A 24,187-nucleotide genomic window follows, 5' to 3' on the forward strand; every position below is an offset into this window, starting at 1 on the left:
CAGAGAGTACTGTGACTGTGGCCAAGGTCTCAGCCCATTGGTAGAGGAGCTGGTGTCAGAACCCACCCGAACTGCCTTTTCCTTGAGGACAGGACCTTATGGCATCACGGCTCTGATGCCTTGCATGGTGCCTTCACACGAGCGTTGCGGGGGCTGCTGGGGGAGCGGCAGAGAGGAGGCATGGCTGAGTGAGGGTGGGGCAGGGAGCGCAGCGGGTCAGGCTTCCCAGAGGGGTTCCCTGCTCACCAACCCTGTGTTCCCTGCAGACCGACAAGGAGCAGCTGACAGCGGAGGCCAAGGAGCTGCGCCAGAAGGTCAAGTACCTGCAGGATCAGCTGAGCCCACTCACCCGGCAGCGGGAGTACCAGGAAAAGGAGATCCAGCGGCTCAACAAGGTGGGTGCCTGGAGCAGGCAGGGCTTCCTGAGCCCAGCTGCAAACATCCCCTCCACCGCCAGCACCCCGACCCTCAAGTCAGGAGGGGTGACTTGTGGATCGGTGAGCCATTGCTGAGGGCCTCCATGCAGCCTCGCGGCTCCCGCTGTCTCTGCCTTTCCGTCCCCACGTGCCGAGTGGCCATCCTGAGATGTGCATGTGCCCGCTCCAACCTCAAGGCCTTTGGACGAGCCCTTTCCTCACAGGGCCCCATCCCGCTCAACGCTCATCGTTCAGTCTCGGTTTTAACACCACTTCCTCTGCAAGGCCTCCCTGGAGTCTCATTCAGGTCCTCCTGTTGTATGCTCCTAAAGCACCAGAACCCTCTTTCATTCTCCTTCTTGCATCTTCTTGTGATTTCCTGTTTAATGATCTGTCTCCCAGTGGGGGGAGGTGCTCGCCTTCACCAGTGTATGTGCCCCCAGCGCCTGGCACCGTGCCTGGCACCAAGTGCAAGGTCAGGACACAGCTGCTCAAAGGAGTAGCTGAGCACGGCCCGAGGGTTCCTGCCCTCGAGAATTGGGACCCAGAGAGATGGGGTGCCTGGGCAGAGGCTGGGTTTTAAAGCCGAGGCCTGCTGCTTTGGGCCAAGGTGAGTGGGCAGGGAACAGGCTGGGTCTGGGGGCTGATTCTGATCCCAGCTTAGCCACTTCGGCCTCTCTGAGTCTCAGTTTTGCCATCTGAACCCTGGCTGGACTCCTTCCAGCCCCGCCCACCTTCCAGCACAGGTGCACTGACAAGAGGAAGCTTTGAAGGCCTCCTCTTCCGAGGAGACGAGTTCCCCGAAGGCCTGGAGGAATTGTCTCTGGTTCATCTTTTCCTCCTTGCCTGGCTGTCCTCCTTTCCCTCCTGCCACCTGACCTTGTTCACACAGGCTCGGCATGAGTTTGGCATTCGCTGGGCCCTAGCCCTGTTAGGGTAACCCTTTCTATTTGGTTTTGGAATTTGATAAGCATTGATTATGTCAAGTCTGGAGAACCTTGGGACCTGTTGTCAGTGGAAAGAATGACCTGTCCTGAGCTGGGGGATTTGGGGGTCTACATTCGGGCACAGTGTTGTACAGAGTGGCAGATCACAGAGATGACTCAGGCAGGATCACTGCTTTCCAAGTTTCCCTGGCATCGCTGGGGACAGAGACCTAGGTGTGGGTGACTGATGTAAGGCAAGTGACGTGCTTTGCTTGTGACCTCAGGCAAGTCTCTCCCTGTCCCTGGACCTCAGTCTTCTCATCTAAAATATAGGCAGATGGAGGGGCGCCTGGGTGGCTCCGTCCATTAAGTGCCCAACTTCAGCTCAGGTCATGATCTCACGGCCTGTGAGTTCGAGCCCCACATCAGGCTCTGTGCTGACAGCTCAGAGCCTGGAGCCTGCTTCCGATTCTGTGTCTCCCTCTCTCTCTGCCCCTCCCCTGCTCATTCTCTCTCCCTGCTCCCTCTCCCTCCCTTTCTCTTCCTCTCTCTTTCAAAAGTAAACATTGAAAAATTAAATAAATAAATAAAATATAGGCAGATGGAGTAAGTAGGAGGATAAAGTAGAGCCATAACTTCCCCTTGCAGCGTCCTGGGCTTACTCTGGCTCAGCGGTTTCCTCGGGTTTCTGGGAGAGACAAGGAGACTGCGTGGGGGCCCAAGTCCAAGTTGGAGAAGGTCTTCTTTATCTCCCCACTGTCTAGGGAGGCACTGGGGGCACTGCTAATGCATGGCGAGCGGAAGCCCTGATGTCCCAGGGGCTAAAGTGCAGGTGGTAAGGAGGGTGGTCGGTGTTGAGCAGGGGTCCAGAGTTCTCAAGTAACATGTTAACCAAGCTGAAGGAGAAAATCAGTTAATAGAGACCTTTTTAAGAAGGTGGGAAAGTATTTTGTGAGTGTGGTAGAATAAGGGTGCTTTTTTTTTTTTCAATTTTCAAAATCTTCTTTGGTGATGTTTCAGCCCATTTTCAGGCTTAGAAAAGCAAAATATTAAATAAGTCAAAATTAAAATCCAGTCTAACCACAGAAGAGTTGGGGACAGAAAGTTTGGTGTGGTAGCCAGGGATTTGGGAAGCTAAAAAATCTGAGGGCAGGGCAGTTGTTGAGGACACGGAAGCTTCCCCGAAGAACTGAATATTCTGTCTAGGTCTGGGTGCTAGGAATTGAGCTGCACCTGCCCAGGGAAGGACAGAGTCTCCCTTCTACATGAGGACCCCCGTTTAGCGTGCTTAAAAGCTGTGTGACTTTGGACAGATCCCTTCATGTTTCTGAACCTCAGTTTTCACATCTGTCCAATGGGAGTGATGATCATAGTCTTTTTTTCATAGGACTGTGGAGAGGATCCAATGAAATGATGTGTGTATCGTGTAAATGAATAGGGTAGCATTTACTAAATGGTACTGGAGGTGGTCATTATTATTGTCACTCTTATCAGGAAGGGGGTCACTAAGGTGACCTCTCCGACGGGGCCTGACTGCCAGGGCTCCTGCTGATGGGTCCATCTCCTCTCTTCCCGATCCCAGGCCCTGGAGGAAGCACTGAGCATCCAGGCCTCCCCCTCCTCTCCACCAGCTGCGTTTGGGGGCCCAGAAGGAGCTGGTGGCCTCCTAAGGAAACAGGAGCTGGTCACGCAGAACGAATTGCTGAAACAGCAGGTGAGCCCAAGAGGTGGAGGTCAGGTAGGAGGTGCTGAGTGGGGGGCTGGAGCATTCCTGAGGACCCAGGAGGGGCTTGAAATCCTGTGGAAGCTGTAATTAGTAGTCCACATTCTGGCTGTTGGCCAGGACCCCTGTCTGGTTCTTGGTTTATCCTTTCCAGCACTGTATCCCTAAGTCATTCCTCTGCCCCGTTTTTGATTTAACCATCTCTGTACCCCAGCTGTGCTATTATTTACCTAGCATTTTAAAAATAAAATTTAAATATGTTACTTTCAGTAAACGTATTTGGAAAGGAACTTTGTAACAATACTACAAATGGAAAATACTTTATTATTTGCCACCGGTAGAAAGTAGCTGTAAGCAATAAATGCAGTAAAAGCCAAGCAGTGTTATTAAACTCCAGCTGGATACCCTTGCCTGATGAAGACTCTGAACTTGAGTCCTCTTCGAGGGAAGGGAAGGGAAATTAGTAAGTACTAGAAAGGTGTTGAAGACATGCTAGCATAAACACAGACTTTCTCCCTGTGGGGCACAGAAGGACTGAAAGGAAATTGGAAAGGCTGGAGCTCTCCCACGTGTTTCTATCGGAGGCCATGATTTGGAGGTTTCTAAACCATCTCTAACCCGGACGTCGTCTCACTGGTCTGCAGTGGGATGTGAAACTGCAGACGCAGAGGCAGGGAGCCACCCCAGCCCCTTCTGTGCCAGGGCACCCCCAAAGCCTTGGGAGAGCCCTGCGGGTCCTCTGCTCTCAGAGCCGGGAGACAAAGTCCGGTCTTGCACCCACGCTCTGGGCCTGTGGCCGTGCCTTAGCAGGATTGGACTGGTTGGGGGCTTGTGACCCCCCTCCTTTTTTTTTTAGGCCACGGGCACCTTGTTTAAATAAAGCCTGTGTTGAAGCCCGGAATATGAAATAGAGGGACCCAGAGTTTCTCTGATTGAAGTGAGGGCTGGGAAGCCCGAGGTGCACTCGTTCCCCTCCTCACAGCTACTGTGAGATGGGGTGAAAGCAGCAGGAGGCCAGAGCAGACTACCCCTCCTCCTCACCCTCGCCCCCCCACTCCACCCCCTCCCCTCCGTTCCCCTGCAGGTGAAGATCTTCGAGGAAGACTTCCAGAGGGAGCGCAGTGATCGAGAACGCATGAATGAGGAGAAGGAAGAGCTGAAGAAGCAGGTGGAGAAACTACAGGCCCAGGTCACCCTGTCCAATGCCCAGGTGGGAACGGCTGGACGGAGGGAGGGGCAGCTGGCCTGTCCTCGTGGGGCGGGGAGGGGGGTGTGGAGGGTCCCTGGTGACACTGGAGGTCGGGACACTCACTGGTTCTTCTCCCAGCTCTGCCACCCAATTTCTGTGTACCTGAGCAAGTCCCTTCCCCTCCCTGACCTCTAACTCTGGCCTCCACAGTTGGAGCCACCTACTCTGTCACAGAACGGAAGTGAAGGACCCTGACAGGGAAGCAGAGCAACAGGAGGCCCGTGGGGGCTCTCCTGACCTGTGTTCAGACCCATGGAGGGCGGGCCTCACCTGCAGCCACCAGCCTGGGCTCTGCTCTGCCCCACGGGGGCCTTCCCCCCCCCCTCCCCAGACACTACCCTGGGGCCGAGCCAAGCGGGCAACCGAGAGTGGTGGCTGCATAGGGACATCCCGGCCTGGCCAGGAAGCACCTGTGCCAAGTCTTCTCTCCCTCCCTCCTTCTCTCAGCTCAAAGCATTCAAAGATGAGGAGAAGACAAAAGAAGCCCTCAAACAGCAGAAGAGGAAGGCAAAGGTGAGGAGCCTTGAGGGAGGAAGCAGCACTTACCTCATCCTACCTTCTTCAGGGACCTACAGTCTGAGGGGAGAGGCAGTGTTTGCTCAGGGGTCCAACTAATTAATGAGGTAATGCAGGTAGAGCACTAGGAACAGCACTTGGTACAGAGTGAGTGCTCAGGACACATTAGATGTCATCATTGTTGTTATTCTGTGCCCACGTACCACCCTTCTGTGCCCATCTACCAGCCTTCAGCAAACTAAGATTCTGAATAGGGGAAGGGAGGAGACGGGTATCGCTGGGGGTGGCCTGTGCAGCCTATCATGGGCTAGAGTCAGACAGCAGCATTTCTTGCAGGCCTCAGCGGACCGTTACCACATGGAGCCCCACCCAGAACACCTCTGCGGGGCCTATCCATACGCCTACGCACCCATGCCAGCCATGGTCCCACACCACGGCTTTGAGGACTGGTCCCAGATCCGCTACCCCCCGCCCCCCATGGCCATGGAGCACCCGCCCCCACTCCCCAACTCACGCCTCTTCCATCTGGTGAGTCCGTGCCCCTCCTTTGCTCCAGGATACACACACAGGCCTCCCCACACACTTTCCAGAGGGCAGGATCAAGTGAGGGGGTCTGAAAGTGCATGCTGGGTTGGCTTTTTGCCGAACAACACTGTGGTGTACAGGCAGATGTCCAAGCCTGGCAGGACTCTCCAGCCCAAAGCTGCTCAAGGTCACTGTTTTGAACAGAAAAGGCTCAGAGGTCAGGACAGGAAGGAGGGCTCCCTCCAACCAAGCAGGCCAGGGTTTGAGTTTGGCTTTTTCTTACAACTTCTGCATGTAACCAGGTACCAGGTCCTCACCATACATTCTCTCCTTTGCTTTTCCTTCTCTTTTCTCCTTTTCAGTTTCCCTTCCCTTCCTCCCCGCTCCCTCCCCGCCCTTCTTTATTTCCTTTTCCTTGCTTATCATTCTTTCTCCAAAGAGCTGCTGTCCCCTATCCCATCCTCTGCATCCTTCTGCCACAGTCCTGCTCAGGCATCCCTGCTCCCACCTGGACGATGACATTGCCTCCTGCCTGGCATTTCTTCCAGCTTCTCCTGCTAGGCCCTGTCCTTACCCAGCTTCTTGAAACACTGGAGTAGAGTGTGGGACTTAAGAGATTGGCTCTGGGCTTATATAGAGACCTAAATCCGAAGCTTGGCCACTTTGTTTTCTTTTTTTTTTTTTTTTAAGGGAGTTTTTTTTTTTTTTTTTTTTAAGTTTATTTATTTTTATTTTAAGAGAGAGAGCAGGGGTGGGGTGGGGAGGGGCAGAGAGAGGCACTGGGCTGGATCTCACACCCGGGAGAACATGGCCTGAAATCAGGAGTCAGACGCTTAACCAGCCGAGCCAGTCAGGTGCCCCTTGGCCACTTTCATAGCTGGATGACCTTCAACAAGTTTCTTTAACCCCTCTGAGCCTCAGGTTTACCTTACCTGTAAAATGGACGTGGCAACCTGGGTTGTTGTTAAGGATTCAGTTGCACTAGATTAACGTGTATTTAGCACCATGCTGGCATGGTAGCTGCTACTGTAATTTCTGAGCGTGGTCACCGATTACTAAGCACCGGTCCTGTTGTAGCCAGAATACACCTGGCGGCCGCCCTGTGGAGGGATGCGCAATCAGAGCTCCCAAGTGATGGACTCGCCCACAGCCAGGCCTGCGGAACCAGGTGAGTGGGAGCTAGTACTGGGTCTCATCGTCCCCTCGGGGAGATAACTTCTCACATGGCAGGTGTGCCCCAGTTTGGGGCTGATCTCACCACCTTCTGATCTTGGTGGAAGAGAGGCCTCACTTTGCAAAACAGTGTTGCGAGAATGGGAGGTGACTGCAGGCTGAGGGGACTGAAGTCATTCATTCATCTGAGTGTGGTGTCTAATCGCCATTCATTCATCTGAGTGTGGTGTCTAATCGCCAGGTGCTGTGCTGGGTGCTGGGTGCCGAGTGAGGAGAAACAGATATGGTCTCTGCCCCTATGGAGCTCACTGTCTAGGGAGGGAGGCAGAAAGGAATAAAATGCACGCCCCCCCCCAAAAAAAAAAAAAAATCACACAAATGGGCCTTCAGTTGCACTCAGGTGCCCTGAAGGAAGAAGGGTAGATACCGGGGGAGCCTGACCTGGCCCGGGGACAGTGATGTTTGAGTCGAGACTCTCAGAATGCATGGCGTTAACTCGGTGAAGAGAACGTTCTTGCAGAGAAATGACAAATACATAGGCCTTGGTGGGAGGGAGGGAGGGAGGAAGGAAGCAGACTGGACGATCAAGAGAAGACTGCAGGAGCCAAGAACAAGGTGGAGAAGGAGCGACGGGCGAGGCGAGGTGAGGTCAGGGAGGGAGGGGAGTCCAGGCCGTGCAGGGGCTTGCAGACCATGGCAGGGGGCTGGTCTTTATTCTAAAGATGATGTGGATTCCTTGGACATGTTTAAAGCACAGTGGCATGACAGATTCGATTTGCATTTTGTTTTGTTTTTAATTTATGTTAGAGAGCGAGAGGGGGAGAGGGGCAGAGGGAGAGAGAGAGAATCTCAAGAAGGCTCCGTGCTCAGTGCGAAGCCTGACACAGGGCTTGATCCCTTGACTCTGGGATCGGGACCCAAGCCGAAATGAAGAGTTGGACGCTCAACCGACTGAGCCACCCAGGCGCCCCCAGAGTTGCATTTTGAAAAGCTCCATCAGGGGCGCCTGGGTGGCGCAGTCGGTTGAGCGTCCGACTTCAGCCAGGTCACGATCTCACGGTCCGTGAGTTCGAGCCCCGCGTCAGGCTCTGGGCTGATGGCTCGGAGCCTGGAGCCTGTTTCCGATTCTGTGTCTCCTTCTCTCTCTGCCCCTCCCCCGTTCATGCTCTGTCTCTCTCTGTCCCAAAAATAAATAAAAACGATGAAAAAAATTTTTTTTTAAAGAAAAGCTCCATCAGGTCACGGTGTTGGCCATAAACAGTTGGGGACTGGCGGTTTGTTCACTAGTCACAGGAGGACTACAGGCCCTTAGTGACAGCCTTTGCTTTCTGCAAGGCTGCGTGGGGCAGAAGGTACCATCTTGCCTGTGGGGGCAAGCGTCAGGGAAGCTGAGTCCTTCCCAGCACAAAGAGGTGTTTTCTAAGGGTTGTGGCCGTGCAGCGATAGAGCCAACTGTGCCAGGAGATAGAGTGCCCCTCACAGAAGGTGCCCCTCACAGAGGCTGCAGGGGGACGTGGAGGCAGCGTGGTTTGGAAGACGTAGTGGGTGGCAGGAGGCATTGCGCCGGTCCGCCGTTTTCTCATGGTTCCCCACAGAGCCCTAGAAGTTGTGTGGAGCCCGTCAGAGGCTGCTGTGACGAGGGGCAAGTGGGCAGGGCTGTCTCCTCCCCCAGAACTTCTCTAACTCTGGGATGTGGAGCCAGACTGGCTAAGCTCAAACACTTCCTAGATCTGGAACTTCAGGCAAATTTTTAAAAATCTCTCTGTGCGCCTATTCCCTCCTCCATAAAGGGCCAATAATCTGCCTGCTTCATAGGGCTGGACAAGGATTGAGTGACAAATGTACCTAAGGTACTAGCCCGGGGCCTGGCACTCGGCAACACTTAACTCTAGGTGTTAACGTTCATCGTTACTTACTGGTTTCTGTAGGCCTTTGGAACCTACTGTATCATATCATCTTTTAAAGTCCTCAACATTTTTCTTTATTTAGAGTCTACGAAAAATGACCGTGAGGGGCCTCAGTGAGACCAGATTATGTCACTTGGCTCCACCTTCGTCTTGCCAGAGCCACCTGATCTCAGATTACTGAAAAACTAGAGGCCACGTTCTGTATGCAGCCAGCGCCCCGGCCGGATGGGAGGCTGATGGGCCACCAGCTCGTGCCCCAGCCCGACCTGAACTGTTCACAGACTGGAGAGGCTCCACCCAGAAGGCTTCCATCTGGGGCCCCTCCTGTGGAGTGGCCAGGAGAAACTCGCCACCCTGCCACCAAGTGGAGAGAGGCCTCATCTGACTCTGACCTGCCATGCTTTGCAGAAGCGCTGGGGGACGTCAGTCTCAAGAGTGGGGTCCAGCTGAGACCCCTTCCTTTCAAAACTTCCCCAGAAGTGGTTGCAGCCCCTCTGGGGACCACGTTCAGTTCATGTGTGTGTTTGATTTTCGCTTCAAGCTCTGTAGCAGCAGGACCTGCCCCATGCCCATCCCTTCCCCTCTGAGGAGCTGCAGGAAGGGCAGGTTTGCCCCCGGACACAGAAGAGAATGACGGGGTGTTCCGTTGCAGGGCCCTCCACCTCCACCCACCAGCCTTGCTGGTGCCATGACAGCCTGGGATGAAGGCCACGCCAGTCACATGCGCTGAGGGGCCCACCGTGAAGCTACCAGAGCCCCGGCCCTGCAGCTGGAGGCTTGTGGTGTCAGAGGCCCAGAACAGGGTGGCTGGCTGTCCCTGGGCAGCTGTTTGCACGAACCTTGGACATAAATCCAAGTTGAAGATCAGTATTCTGTGACTTGTGTTTTGTTTTTTTTTTATGTCCGGGCTAATGTTCTCCTCCCAGTGAGAGTGCTGCTTTCCCGGCCTCTTCCCTCTGTGCCCCATGGCCCCTAGTCCCGAGAGCACTGCCCCAACTCTTGGCAGATATCCCCCGGGCCCTGCTCTGCGCCTCCTCGAGGGTGGGCAGCCAGGGGCAGTGGACAGAATCTGGGCTGAGAGGTGACCTGGGTTTGTATTCCAGTCCTGCCCCTCACCTACCAGAAGACCCTGGGCGAGGCTGGCCCTTCTGTGAGCCTCAGTTTCCTCGCCTGTCAAATGGAACACTTCATCTCAGCTCCAGCTGCCTGGAGAAATGTGGGAGGGAACGAGAGCAGATATGAACTGGATTTATAAACTCCAAATGCCGAGTTAGAGAAGCAGAGTGGGCTGGGCCTAGGTAGAAACCAAACAGCAGGCGCCCAAAGCACTCCCTCCAATTCTTTTTCCGTCCTTCTGCTCCCTCCCACCCTCCCCAGCTAGGGTGGCCCCATGGAGGAAGCACCACAGTAGGCTCAGCTGCTGCAGAAAGGCCTTTACTGGGAACACAGGGGTGAGTCTAATACCAAGAGCCAGGGTGAGGGGAGAGGGCACATCCTGCAGAAAAGCAGGGGTGGCATCCCTGCCCAGGGGCCTCAGCCTGAATGCACTAAGGGCTGGCCCTTTGGACAGGCTCAGGGGAGGTCCGCCCACAAGGGCTTCGGGCCCCTCCTTCATGGAGACGCCATCCCTGACACGGGACGTGGCCCTTCCTCTCACGTCTGCCTCGGCTGCTCTCAGGGAGCACCGTGGGGTGGGGGAGGGGGCTTGGGAGGGCCCCTCAGGAAGGAGCAAGGCTGCATGATGGAGAGGGGGAAGATTGGGCAGTGTGGTAGACCCAGAAACTTCTGGGCACTTCAGTGGTGAGATTTGGAGGCAGTGGGAGATGCCGGCCCCAAGGTTGAGGTCCAGGTCAGAGCAGAACAGTTGGATCTGGATCTGGTTTTAACTTGGGCTCCACTGAAAGTGAATGGCTCTCACTGGAACAGAGAACTGGAGAGAAAGGGGAGTTCTCCAGCACTCTCCATAACACACAGCTGTGGGCACACAAACGGTTCACGTCCCCCGTATTGGCGCAGGTAGACAGCAGTGGCTGTACCCATGCACACGCACGGTCACACACACCTGGAGGCACGTGTGCAGACACCCACATGCGCAGCAGTACAGACGACAATCGTACGCGCACGTTTGGGTCAGGTCGGGGCCTTGTATATTAGTAAGGGGTCTGTGGCGGGAGTGTGTTGTGGTTAGAGAAATGGGTTCCTTCCTGAACAGAGTCCCTCCCCAGCCCCTGCATGGTGGACACAGGGTGGGGCAGGCCTGATTTACTTCCCGTTGACTGTCAGGGCCGCCTGCCGCCTCATGTAGGCCAGGATGTCCATCTTGACGGTGCTGACCGTGGTCCGGTGGTACCAGCGCATGAGGGGCACGCCATCTGGCCCCACCAGGAACTTCTCAAAGTTCCAGCGGATGTCATGGACCTTCATGGGTTCCCAGAAGAGGCGGTTAGGTGAGCCCAGGAGCTCCGAGGTGGGTGGGCAGGAGTTCTGCAACAGGGATGAGACTGGTGTCAACCCTGCGTGGGGCCCTCCCCACCTCCCGCCCTGGGACTTCCTGGCAGGTAGGGGAACAGCCTGGCACTGCGAAAAGAATACCAGTTTGGGAGATGAAAGTGGGGTCCTGGGACCAGCAGTGGCTTTAGCAGGTTGTGAGACTCTTGGCCAATCACTTGTGGGGCCCTGCTTGGGCCTTATCTACAAAATGGGCTGTTGAGAGCCTAGTGTCTGCAGAGTCTTATGGTTGCAATGATAGATGCCAAGAAACTCCCCCAGAACCCAGAAGCAGGGGAGGGTGGCCCAGGCCTTGTCTCTGCATGGGTGGGAACAGGAGTGGCTGCAGCCCTGTTCAGAGCCAGTGTCAGCCGGGCCAAGAGACGCCCGCAGAGGTGACTGTATACTCACCTTCAGGAACGTGTAGAACTTCTGCTCTTTCTCCCCGTTCACATCCCCTTTCTCAAAGAGTTGGAAATTGGGGACAAAGCCCCCACCTGGTCGGACATGCCTACAAACAATATTCTTATGTGGGTCCCAAGGAGATGGGCACAGGCCCAGAAATGACAAGGAAGGGACTGAACAGGGAGGGGGTGTTGGGAATCTGGATTTTATTCCACACCAGGCAGCTGGAGCTGATATTGAATGGGCATAGGCATAGTGTGGGTCTGCAAGCTTCTTTTTCCAGTTTGGTACCTTCTCAGTAACCCTGTCCCCTGCCTACACTCTTCCCCCACCCACCCCTGCCATCCCATCGTGCACTCACATGCAGTCATCCCTGTCCCTGACCCCTCTTTCGTTCATTTCAATGAATGGGGTTCCTGGAAGGGGAGCATTGTTCTTGGTGGCTGAGTATCTGTCACGAGTAGGGGCCAATGCAAGAGATGCCTGGTGCTTAGGCGGAGGCACAGGGCAGGGCTGTGCTTTCTCAGAGGAGCTTTCTCGGGACACGAAGCAAGCACTCACTTGAGGCTGGGTAGGATTTCCGAGTTTTCTCCTGGTTCCTGTTTTCCAAATTGGTTGCAGGGGAAGCCCAGAATGACCAGACCAAATGGTGCAAGCTCTTCCTGTAGTGCATTCAGTTCTGGGCCAGGGAAAAAGAGGGCAGAGGTGAAGGTACTCTATCAAAGAGCCCCGCGTCATCCATACCACTCCTCCTGCTCTCCCATGGGATAGCTGAAATCATTGAGGCCTGACAGGGGAAGGGCCTTGCCCAAGATCGCCCAGGGAGTGTGGCACCACTGGGATGCGAGTCCCATCCTCCTGACTCCAGTCTGGTTGGGTTGGAGGTCTGGGGAGAAGCGAGAGCAATACTCTTCCTCAAATCAGTAGTCAGTCACCTGCCCACTGCCACTGGGCCAGTAAGCCGAGGGCTCCTGCCAGACTGTCGGGATTGAGTTGCCTAGACCAAGAGCCATACATCCCTGGGCAGAAGACAGGATTTCCTGGGGAGGGGGTGGGAGATGGGCGGGGCCATCACCACCCTCCCATACTTCCCCAGCTTGAGAATCAAAGGGAGGCCCTGGCCCAGCACCCTAGTCCCCTCGATGCACCTGGTGCACCTGGCCTCTCGTGCAGTTGCCAGCACCCAGCCCATCTCTTGCACAAACACTCTGCTCTCTTCCAAGAGCTACACAGAAGCATTCTAGCCAGAGCACCCAGTGCCCACTGGGCCATCCAGCCTGCGTCATTCCACGTCCAGGAATTTGCCTGAGACTGGCAGGCAGACATTCAGGGTCAGGTTGCCCTTGCTTCCCCCAGCCCCATCAGCAGACTGTGCTCAGCCCCAGAGCATTTTCCTGTGGGTAACGTCAGATGCCTTTGGCCTGCCTGTTCCCCCAGGTTGTTGACTCTTAGCCCCAGCTGAGAAGAAAGGAGGGAGGATACGAGGATCATGAAATCTCGGTGAAACACCTCATACAGCCACTGACACACAACTGGGGGCCTCAGCCCAACTGTCTGCTTTCCAGATAGGGGCCAAGAGAGGCACCAGGGCAGATGGGAAATTCAGGATAAAGCTACCATTTCTTACTCCAGTGAAAGGACACTCCAGGTACAAAACAAATCTCTTCCATCTCGCTGCTTTTGGGGCAGTTGAGGTACCCAGGGAGGAAGGATTACTGGGAATCTTCTAGAAGACATCTGAAGGTGATCAGACCTTGGGCTTACATAATCTTCACAAAAACACGGAACACAGGGGCGCTTCGGTGGCTCCGTCGGTTAAGTGTCCGACTGCAGCTCAGGTCATGATCTCACGGTTTGTGAGTTTGAGCCCCGCATCAAGACTCTGTGCTGACAGCTCAGAGCTTGCGGCCTGCATTGGGTTCTGTTTCCCTTTCTCTCTGCCCCTCCCCCACTCGTGCTCTGTCTCTCTGTGGCTCTCAAAAGTAAATAAAAACATTAAAAAATTAAAAAAAAAAACCCATGGAACACAGTAGAACTGGGATACACGGTTTCGCATTTCATGATCAGTCACCCCTCTCCCCTTGCATCAAAAATGCTCCTGTGATTGAAATGTGCCCAACTGGCAGAAACAGCCCCAGAGCAGGGAGGGAAAGTGGGCTCTTACCAACGTACTGGCCTGTTAGGCCTCAGTAGCTGGCCACGTTGACAAACAGGATGTATTTGCCAGCATACTGCTTAAAAGGGATGTACTCCTCCCCATCGATGGTCAGGGCTCCGTACTCATAGATAGTGCCGCTCCCGCCAGCGTGGCAGTCCGTCTGAAACACAGGAAGACCGGCACCCGGGAGCAGTTAGAGCTGGAAGGGAACCTGGCATCTCCGTTTTCAAGACAATAAAAGATACCAGTAAGGGGGAGTGACTTTCCCAAGACCACTCCAGAGCGGACCAGAACCGAGCTCTAATCCCTTATGCAAAGGGATGATTACGAAAGCACTTAATCGTCTGGTGAGCGTATGGAAACCGGGAGAATGATTTACGGTGACCATTACTTCCACTTCACATGCCAATTTGTGAACATTTGCCAGGCTTGGAGGGAGACCATGCTGGTGCTGGAGGTTGCATTTCTGGGTGCTGATGGAGACTCCTGGCATGGCCAGTGCAACCAGCCAGGCAAGTGATGATGTGGGCCTGAATGACAGCATTGTGGAAGAGGGACTGGACAGAAAGGAGGAAGTGGCAGTGTAGAAAGGGGTGATTCGGAGGTTCCAAATCCGGAGGGCTGGAAAGCTGAGGCTGTTGCTATAAAACAGGGAAGCAGGAGGAACCAGGAAGGGGAAAGGCCTGCTGAGAGGATTTGGCACCACGGCAAGGGGAAAGCCTGGCACATATGAGACGTTCCCTGCGAGTGTGCAGCTGAGACGACTGTTATGCCTCCCTCTTTGCTGCCCTACCCCCAGTCAACCTTCAGAACAAGTAGCCAACAATGGACTCTGAGGTGGGGAACCTGGGGTCCTCGTCCAGCTCTGCCACCAACACTTTGTGTGGTCTGGTGCTAGCCCTTTCTCTGGGCTGGGTCTCTGTTTCCTCTTTCATAAGATGAGAACCTCGAACTGGACCAGCTTTGCTCAACCCTGCTGACTTGTCAGCGTCACTATCAGGAGAGGAGGAGTGGGATCCCTGCCAACCAGCACGACATTGCATCAGACCCTTCTCTGTGCCCGCCCTGGCTCTGGTACAGACTACGAAAATCTGGGTCTGCTCTCGAAAGGGTGACTCGGCATCAATAACACAATCAGCAGAGGCGCTGGTCATGATGGGAAAGGAAAATGTTGCCACCACTGTAGCAGGAAATCTCTGGCCCTAATGTCATAGGAGAGGGGTCGCAAGACAATAAAACAAATCAAATGCAAACCACCATTATAGACCAGGAGAGACAGAGACAGGTGGTTGGAGTTACAGAAGCAAATCCACACCCTCTCCTCCCCATCAACCAAGAAGACTTCCTGTAGGCGAGGTACCTGGGCCCAGTTGGGCAAAGGGAGTCATCTGGCTTAGCAGGGTGTGGCCCCAGGACAGTACAGAAAAGCCACCCTCTGTCTGGAAGATGCCGCAGGCCTGCTGAGCCAGATGAGGCAGGGCTCCCTCCAACAAGCCAATCCCTGAGAGCTGCAAACTCTCTTCTTGGCTTCGATGCAAATTCCCTGCTTTCCATGAGGCTGATATTCCATGCCCTGTGATTTCTGGTGGGTGCTGGAGGCAGGCCTGAGAACTAAGCTCAACATTCCTCTAGCCCTTGGGCCTCCTTGGCCCCAGTTGGGTCGGTTCCACCACAAAATACAGACAAACAGGACACAACAAACATAGCCCAGCTGCCCACAGAGGTCTAGCAGCCAGAAGGAAAGGCCTCCCTACACGTCTCTCCAGCCTCTCCAGCTCTTCCAAAACTCCACCCTAATCCAAAAACAAATTCTGGGAAATGGAGAGAACAAAAGCCAAGAGGTTGTCTAAATAATGGAAGCTTGTAAACAACGGGAGGATCAGCTTCTGGGCACAGCTTCGGGCTGGGGGTGGGGCAAGGGGAACCTCTTCTCACTAGGTTTTAGACGTGGCTGGCTCTGGGACCCCAGGGCAAGTGAGCCAATTTTACTCTCCAAGCCTCAGTCAGCTGACAGGGGAGGATATTATCACCCACCTCCCAAAATGGCTGTAAGAATCTATAGGCAGATCAAAGAAGTCTGGAAGACCTCTTGGAGAGAAATCCCCACGTCGAGGGATGGATACTGGTTATTCTGCCTGAGGCTAGGGTAAAGGGCCCTGATGTCCCTACATTATTGTGAAGAGGCCTTTGATGTTCCCCAGCCAGTGTAAAGAAGACTACGCACTGTGCAAGGTGTCTCCAGGAGAAGGGATGATGACAAAGCCTCCGAGCTTTCTAGTGGGGACAGTGAGGCCAGGGTTGTGGATTCAGACTGATGGGAGTCAGAGGGTGGCCTATGGTGGCGGAAGCCATGGCCTGTACTCACCACTGAGCACTGCTACCCAGTCCTTACGCGAGCTGTGAGCCTCCTTCCCTCGTCTGGGCCCAGGAATGCCAGAGCCCTGCACCTTAAACAGGGAGGCCAAAGAAGATGGTGGGGAGAGGCAGCTCAAGTGCCTCAGGCCTGCCACGGTTGGATGAGACAGGAGAGTGCTGGTGACTTGGGAGCTGGAGGGGGTCTCAGCCAGGACCCCGGCTGGCTTGGGCTTCTGGTCTTGGATCTTTCTCCTCTTCCATCTACCACTCCCATCGATGTGATGGTATGAAAGGAGACCTGGCCTGGGGGCAGGAGACCTGAGTTCTGGGCCTGGTCAGGACTCCTGTAACCACTCTTTCCCTTCTGTGGGGCTCTGGCTCCTCGCCTGTCAGATAGGCTCAGATTCAGTGCTGTCTTAAGGGCTCTTCAGTTCTGTCAGCCTGTGGTTCCATGATTCTCTCTGCCTGCTTTAGTCACCTAGAAACCAGCGGTTACTAGGATCCTATGCACGTCAGCAGCTGTTACCCTTCTTCAGCTTCTGCAAAGTCCTTCTGCACAGCAAGTACAGAGAGCCTGGGTGGCTTTAAGCTGGACTGGAGAGGGGACACAGCAAGGAAAGGAGGATTCGTTTTGTTATCCAAGCTCCTCCCTTTGAACTGGGAGGAGGCAGCCAACCCTTTGAGACTGTCACCTACTGTCTATCCCATTCCTCACAGGCCCCCCATCCTATCCCTTGGCCCTGGAGTTGGGAGGTAAGTAGGTGGTTGAGTCTTAGAATCCAGCACTATGACATTTCGACTCTCTAAGGGCCTGGGTGGAGAGATGCACATACCCAGCCTGTTAGCCAACAGGTCCTAGCTGGTTTGTATCTGATAGGATCATACCTCACCCTAAGACTTCTCTAGACCATACCCATCCTGTTCTCTCTGAATCCATCAATTCCTCCCCAGACAACACATAGCTATGATGAGTTATTCACGGGGTCCACATTCTTACCCCCCGCCTTCTTGAGTCAGGGCCCAATCTTCTCTTCTCTGGTTCTCCCCAAACAGGGTAAAGGATTGACTCCATGGCACTGGGCTGCCTACCCCTACCTCTACCCCACACCACCATCTTGAAACTCAGTCCCATCTCTGCCCTAGAAAATGAGTTGGGGATAATGAACAGGGCTGGATACAAAGGAGGAGGCATGGAAGAGGTGGCTTCATGGCCATCCAATTTCTATGCTTACTCCAAAGAGAAACAGACTGAATAGGATTTAGCTGAGGACAGGACAGGGGGATAGAAACATACAGAAGGAACCCTGTGCTTGGAAAGGGCTAACTGAATAGTGAATAGAACTTTGGAAATAGAATTATGAACTCCTCAGATATTAAAATAAAAACCCAGAAGATTTTAGAAACACAGAAGCTCAAAGCTTCTCTTGAGCTTACACAAGCATGTGGGGTGTGTGTGTGTGTGTGTGTGTGTGTGTGTGTGTGATGTGTGTTGGGAGGGTGAAGACAGAAATCTCTCTGTTTGGGTCTATCCCTTTGCCTGGTTTCAGCTTCCCACCCTGGAAGAGATCTACTGGGCCCACCTTGGCATACGCTGTCCAAAGACATAAGGATGCTGGTTCACCCCACTCCTGGCCTCAGCATCCCCACCCTACCTAAGGCTTTGCTCAGGCCACTATGGGCAGTGGGTGTGGGTAGTGAGGCTGCCCCAGAACTCTGCCCAGACCTTCAAGGTAGATTTTGCAGCTTCTCCAAGCATCCTCTCTGAAACCATCAGCTTCATTGTGCCCCTGACCACCCCCACACCCGTCCCCACCGATGGAGAAACTGAGGCCCAGAAAGGATTGAAGATCTAGCCAGAGTGCTGAGTGGTGTCACAGATCTCTACGCCTTCTACCGACGCCCTGGAATCCAAGTGGGCATTTCTACCTGCGTTAATTCTTGAGCTAGAAGAGCCCCCACCACAATTCTTTGAGACGGGAACTACCCAGCTCCTTCCCTTTCTCCTAGCCTGTCAGTCACCCCCGGGAACCTCCGCAGCCAACCCAGACCCCGGGTCTCTGCGCCCCCGCCCCCTTCAGGCCCGACTGGAGGGGAGTAGCTGAAGACAGTCGTGTCATGCATGTAGCAAGGCGACTCTGAGGCAGCTGTGGGGCAGAAGGGGTCAACTCGGCGAGAATGCCCCTCCTCCCTATACATTCTGCCCACCGGGGCACCCAGATCACCCATAGATGGAGCTGTGAAGACCCGCGCTCCGGGTGGGGGTCCCGGCGGCGGAGAGGGAGGAACCGGAGTTAAGGGTCCTCGCACCAGGTGTTGCCCTTCTGGAGGGGAGCCTGGGAAGAGGGGTGCCTCGCCACCGAGAAATGGACACCTGGGGGCTCTGCTCGTCCCGCCAGGTCCCCACCCCGGAGGCTCACTCACCTTGGACTTCTCCTGCCCCCGGCTCGGCGGGACGAAGCCAGCCAGGAGCAGGGAGAGAAGACAGGACGCCCGCAACAGGCGGGCCATGGCGGGCTGGTGGCGCGTCTCGGGCTCGCCTGAGACGCGGTCTGATCCCGGGCCACCGCCGTCTGAGGTGTCCGACGCTCCCAGCCACCTTTCAAGCCCTCAGCGATGACCAATCCGCGGCCGGGCCGGAGTCCCTGTAGCCAATCGCAGGGCGACTGGCACTTCGGGGGCGGGCACTCCTTCTCCTCCCCAGGCTCCGGGCGACAGTGACATAAGCAAGTCTGGGCAGAGATGGGAGCTGGTCCTGGTGAACCCATGGGGCGGCCCCCTCTTCTTTCTGCTCTAAAGTGCAGGAGGAAGCAGGCACAATATCCTCCAGCACAGCCAGGGGAAAGGCCTTTAAATAGCACCGAGGAAATAATGCAAGGCTCAATCCTAGGAAGCATTTCTTAGCCCTAGGTTTTAAAACACTCGTGGTGTGCCCTCTCTCCTCTTTCCTCCATTCCAGTTGAAGGGATGTTGAGGATTAAAAATGTCTGCAAGATCTGACGTGAGCCTTCAGGAACATTTGCTCCGTGCAGGTTCAGTGCTTAAGAAGCAAACAGTGGGTGCCCACGGATTTTGCGTGAGGTACACTGGGGTACCTCAACTGATGTGGGAGCAGAAAGTACATTTGCTCACTGTGTAGTCTTGAATGCGTCGCTTTCCCCCTCTGGGTCTTGGTTTACCCAACTGTGTAATGATGGGACTAGTTGTTGACCTCCTGAAGACCTTCTGGTTCTAAAATAAGTGACAGACCTAGAACAGAAGTTCCTGGAGAGCAGAGACCAAAACCACCACCTGGAACAGGGCCCAGAACACAGGTGCTTAATATTTGTTGCATTAATCAATCAAATAATTCATTTCTCTGCTTGGGGAGAACTGCTGATGAAGTCAGGCAGCTCTAGGTCTGGGCTGTCTTGTATGATCCTGCTCGTAGATAGGGGAATGCGTTGGGATCAGTGCATTCCCAAATCTGCCCAACTACCAGAGTCACCTGGGAAGCTTATAACACATTCCCAGGCCCCACTGGAATCACTGTATTAGAATCTCCAGGGTCAGAGGCCAAGAATCTGCCTTCAGACATGTTCCAAACATGATTCTGAGGCAGATGATTCTCTGTCTTCTAGTGGAGAAGTGCCTTGAGATAGCATGCCTTTACTATAATGGAAGATACTGTCTGCATGGGAATCTGGAACTTCTGTCTCAAGTCCCATATTCTCTGTAAAGCCTTCCTTACTTCAGATCACAGCCTGTTGAAGGAAAGGGAACCTTGAAGGCCAGGAAGTCTTTCAATGAGTTAAAGCGCAGGTGCATTTGAATAATGACTGACACAGAGTCATTAAATGTTAGTGCTCAATAAATGTTATTCAGCCGCCTCCTTTCACTGAAGCCTAGAGATGGAGAACAATTTGTCCAAGTTCCCATAGTAAATCGGTGGCAGAGAGGGAACCAGAATCAAGATCTCTACACTCCAGTCTCAGGCACTCTCCACTTTGTTTTGTTGTCTTTTGAAGGTTATATTTACCCAAAGATACAAAAATGTCTGGATACCTAGCAGTTTGTCAGAAACCCATTGTTCATTATCATTAGTAGGCATCTAATGACCCTGAAAATATGTGCCTAGCATCATGTTAACACCACGAGAGATGTCAGAGAGTTTTCTGGAAGTTATAGTCTCAGCCCTCCAGGTGTGTCCAACAGAGCCAGGACGAGGATGAGGCAAGTGGGCACCTAGGGTCTTGCAAACGCACAGCTGGCACCTGAGAGTGAGTGTCTCCTTAAATTTTGTACTCTGTGTGCCTGACTTGCCTCATCCTAGTCCCAGACCTGGTGTTCACTTTCTTCGGGGGAAAGAAGAAGAAGCCAGAGGCCTGAGGCTTACTGTGGGGCCTCACACAGATTACTTTCCTTCTCTGGGCCTCAGAGTCTTTGACAGTGTCTCATATGGATGGTCTTTGTGGCTCTACAGTTCTAAGGGTCTGAGGAAGGCCTGTGCTGCACCAAACTCAGGAGTACTAGCTTCACGGACAGTGGGCTGGGGGTCAGGCGAGCACGGCCTGGCACTGAGGATAGCCTGCACACTGCTTTCAAAAGAGGGCTGAGACTTCCCACCAAGAAGACGAAGACAAACATGAGAAGAGTACGCCCCCGCCTTCTCACCGCCCACATTTTTAGCTCATTTGGTTGATTTGTTCCCAGAACCCTATGTTTTGAAAGATGTTATTCTCCACTGGGCTGTTTCCTCTTGCTCTCAGGTTGAAGTCCAAATTCCTTAGCGCTTCAGACAATGTCCTCAAAATCCAGCCGCACTCCTCTCATTCTACCCCGGCTGTGCTGGACCTTTTTTCAGTTCTTCCAATGTGCCATTCTCTCTTGCCTCCAGGTTTTGTCTAGGCTGTCCCCCCCACCTGGAGCACTCTACATTCTCTCCTTAACTGGTTCTCTCCTACCATTTTTCAGGTCTCCACTTTTGTTCAGGTCCCCTTGCTTTAGTATTGTTCCTAGGGCATCTGATACTTTCTATATCAACCCTTTGTTGTCCTTTATCATCATTTCTTGTTTACTTTCTACCCTAAGTCACAAGGTCCACAAGAGCTTCATTCCCACAACTTTGCACAGGGCTTCCTACATGGTAGATGCTCAGTAAATATTAAATAAGTGAATGTTAAATAAAATGCTACTTAGCATATAGAATAAGTGGAACTTCAGGTCAACACGTGCTAACAGTCTGAGCAGACAAAACTGGTGTGATTCTAGCTGCTAGTAAGATTCGAGACATGTGAGTTACTGAGTTATCACAGGAGAGTAAACGATTTGCATTGAGTTTCAGGAGAGGAAGGGTGGAAACAGATGCCGTAGAGGAATCATAAGCCAGTTGTGTTTCCAGCCTGAGAATGTGCTCTCCAGAGTCCCAGACAAATGGGCACCCAGTGCCTCTTCTCCATCCTTTTTGGAGACATAAATAGGGAGCTTACTATTTGGTGGGTAGACAGGGACCACAGATGACTTAAAGGAGGTTTTTAAAAAGTACTGATGCTCTCTGTCTCTGAGGAAGATAGAACATGAGTTAATAAACAAGAGGGGCTATAAAAAGCCAAAACAATGGAAGCCAGCCCTATCACTGCTGAGTAAGCACTGGACTTGGTGATGGGGTCAGCCAGCCCAACTGACGGGTCCAGATGGGGGCAGCAGAAGGGAGGCCCAGCTCCCATCACCTCAGTGCCAATTTCAAACGGTAGCCCTCTTTTGCAATCCAGAAGGGATTGCAGAACCCAGGTGTGGCCCTGTTGCTGCCGGTTGCCTAAATAACTAGCTGATCCAATCTCAGCGTCAGCCTAGAGACAGGGAGTTCTTCAAGAGACGTAGCTAGAGCCCCTACTTTTGAAACGTGGGCCTTTCAAACTCTGGGCACTGGTTTCCTCATCTATGGAGTAAGAAGCTGGACGAGTTGATCTTATTGTTGGACAGTAAGAGTAACAGCCAGCCCCCAGCATCCTGTATGTACCAGATATTGCCTTAGATGTGTTAGCTTTTTGAAAAATCCCTGCAACCTCATGAAGTGGGCAACATCATTATGGCCATTTTGCAGATGAAGAAACTAATACATAGAGAGGTTAAGTAGCTTTGCTTAAGGTCATGCAGTTTGATAGGTGGTAGAACCAGGATTCTGACCCAGGTATTTTGTCTCCAGAGCTCTTGCCTTTAATCTCTAAGGCTGTGTTGTCCAACATGGCAGCCACCAGCCAGGTGTGGCTAGTGAGTGCCTGGAAGGTGGCTAGTCCAAATTGAGATGTGCTACGCGTATAAAATACACACTGGTTTTAGAAGACTTAGTATGAAAAAGAGAATGTAAAATACCCCAATAGATGTTTGTATCGTTACATGTTAAAATATTAATATTTTATAGATTAGGTTAAAGAAAATGTATTCTTGACATTTATTTCACTTGTTTCTTTTTACATTTTAAAATATGACTGATAGAAAATTTAAAATTACGTAAAATTACATATTAGAGATGTTATATTTCTATTGGACAGTCCTGGTTTAGGCTATATAATCATGAGATTGGTAAAGGATTATGGTTGTCTGTGAAATCCAGGCTTATCTCCTGGGGCGCCTGGGTGGCTCAGTTGGTTAAACATTTGACTTCAGCTCAGGTCATGATCTCATGGTCCTTGAGGACAAGTCCCACATCTGGGTGAGCTTGAGCCCAGCTTCGGGTGAGCCCCACTTCTCTCTCTCTCCCTCTCTTTCTCTGCCCCTCGCTCACTTGTGCCCTCTCTCTCTCTCTCTCTCTCTCTCTCTAAGAAAGAAAGAAAAAAAAGAGGGGAGGGGAGGGAAGGGGAGGGGGGGAGGGAAGGGAAGGGAAGGGAAGGGAAGGGAAGGGAAGGGAAGGGAAGGGAAGGGAAATAGAAAGAAAAGCAATCCAGGCTTATCTCCTGTCTGAAGTCCCCAAGATCACATCCAGGTTCAGTGATTCAGGAGGAGGACTCACGGAACTCAGCATATAGTCACACTCATGCTATGACTTATTATAGTGAAAAGTCACAAAGCAAAATCAGCAAAGGAAAAATGTGCATGGGACAAAGTCTGGAGGAAACCAGACACAGGCTTCCAAGAGTCCTCTCCCAGCTGAGTCACAGTATGTGCTTAATTCCTCTAAGTGAACAGTGGCAACACATGTAATATGTTGTCTGCCAGGGAGGCTCATTAGAGACTAAGTGCCCACGGCTTTTACTGGGGGCTGGCCATGTAGGCATCATCTGTTTAGCATGTGCCAAAATTCCAGACTTCCAGAAGGAAGGCAGGTGCTCAGCATAAACCACACTGTTTGTATAAACAGTTTGGGCACGGTGACCTACTCTTATCGGTTCTGGGAATAGTGGAAATCCTCCTGAAAAACTGAAACTGAAGTTCCCAAATGCCAACCCAAGGGCCAACTGTGCAAGCAGATTTTTCTAAGCACAGCAGTCCTGCTACGTTAACTCTTTTCTGCAGATCTCCCAATTAAACTTTACCAGGACCTGGCCTGGCAAATACCAGGTTTGTTGAGCTTTCCTGACATGGGAGTCAGTGATTCCCTCTCACTCCAAAGCCTGCTTAGTTGGAGGGAGACTTGTAAAAAGATAATGAGCCCCTACAGACTATCTCATTCAATTGGCCCTCATCTGAGAGCTGAATCTCTGAGAGGCTGAGTGATTTGTCTAGGGCCCCACAGCAAATTCAGGCATCTCTAAGAGTCACACCAGGCTGGATACAGTTCCAAGTTTTCAGTCAAAATGGCCCTTCCATTCTCTGGGATTCCTTATATCTTTCTAGAACCCCAAACTCTTTTTCCCATTTCTTAGTAGTAGTGAGCCCTACCTATGTCTCTGCTAGCCTCACACCACCCACCTCCATCCTGTCTAGGTTATTGTTGGGCTGGGAGACTATGGTGTTGGAGAAGAATAACAACCTTCATAAATAGTCACTTAACAGTGAACAACCCATATCCTACTTCCTGTGGGTTAACTAACAATGCACAAAACCAATGGGGACTAGAAGGAACTAATAAACTCTAGAGCAAACAAGATGAGGTGGGTAGCTTCTCACTGCCCCTCCCTCCCTCTTCTCCCAACATGACCACAGCCAAGAAAAGGCCAGGTCAGGTCTGTATCATTCCTACCCCTTCCCCAACTCAGAAGGTTCATGCCAAGGGGGCTTGTGAGGTATACTTGAGAAGGTTTTGGAGTGAGAGTCTGGAGTCCTGATCCTATCTTAGTATGTCCCATAGACTAGTCCCTTCTCTCTGAACCTTGCAATCCCTCCAACTCTGAAATGAGGAAAACAGAATTCTGGGCCTTTGTCCATCCCAGGA

General features: G+C 52.8%; 2 protein-coding genes across 5 annotated transcripts in view; one reads left to right on the forward strand and one right to left on the reverse strand.

The window, feature by feature from the left end:
- Positions 1-9,302, forward strand: part of TNIP1 (TNFAIP3 interacting protein 1) — a 52,665-nt gene extending 43,363 nt beyond the window's left edge. For 3 of the 4 annotated variants that reach the window (XM_047872905.1, XM_047872896.1, XM_047872916.1), the window contains 7 exons: positions 267-395; positions 2,925-3,056; positions 4,150-4,275; positions 4,762-4,827; positions 5,167-5,358; positions 6,433-6,523; positions 8,518-9,302. In XM_047872905.1, coding sequence (XP_047728861.1) covers positions 267-395; positions 2,925-3,056; positions 4,150-4,275; positions 4,762-4,827; positions 5,167-5,358; positions 6,433-6,523; positions 8,518-8,552 — 771 coding nt within the window. In that variant the 3' untranslated portion in view covers positions 8,553-9,302. The remainder of the gene's footprint in view (positions 1-266; positions 396-2,924; positions 3,057-4,149; positions 4,276-4,761; positions 4,828-5,166; positions 5,359-6,432; positions 6,524-8,517) is intronic. The other variant, XM_047872912.1, reaches the window with a different exon arrangement.
- Positions 9,303-9,853: 551 nt separating this feature from the next.
- On the reverse strand, positions 9,854-18,420 carry GPX3 (glutathione peroxidase 3). The gene is made up of 5 exons (XM_047872929.1): positions 18,262-18,420; positions 13,492-13,645; positions 11,889-12,006; positions 11,334-11,433; positions 9,854-10,919 (listed from the first exon to the last, which is right to left on the reverse strand). Exons 1-5 carry the CDS (start codon positions 18,346-18,348, stop codon positions 10,698-10,700), a joined length of 681 nt encoding a protein of 226 aa, XP_047728885.1. The 5' UTR covers positions 18,349-18,420; the 3' UTR covers positions 9,854-10,697.
- Between the last annotated feature and the right edge of the window lie 5,767 nt (positions 18,421-24,187).

The sequence above is a fragment of the Prionailurus viverrinus genome, chromosome A1, assembly GCF_022837055.1.
Source record: "Prionailurus viverrinus isolate Anna chromosome A1, UM_Priviv_1.0, whole genome shotgun sequence".
In the NCBI taxonomy this organism is placed as follows: domain Eukaryota; kingdom Metazoa; phylum Chordata; class Mammalia; order Carnivora; family Felidae; genus Prionailurus; species Prionailurus viverrinus.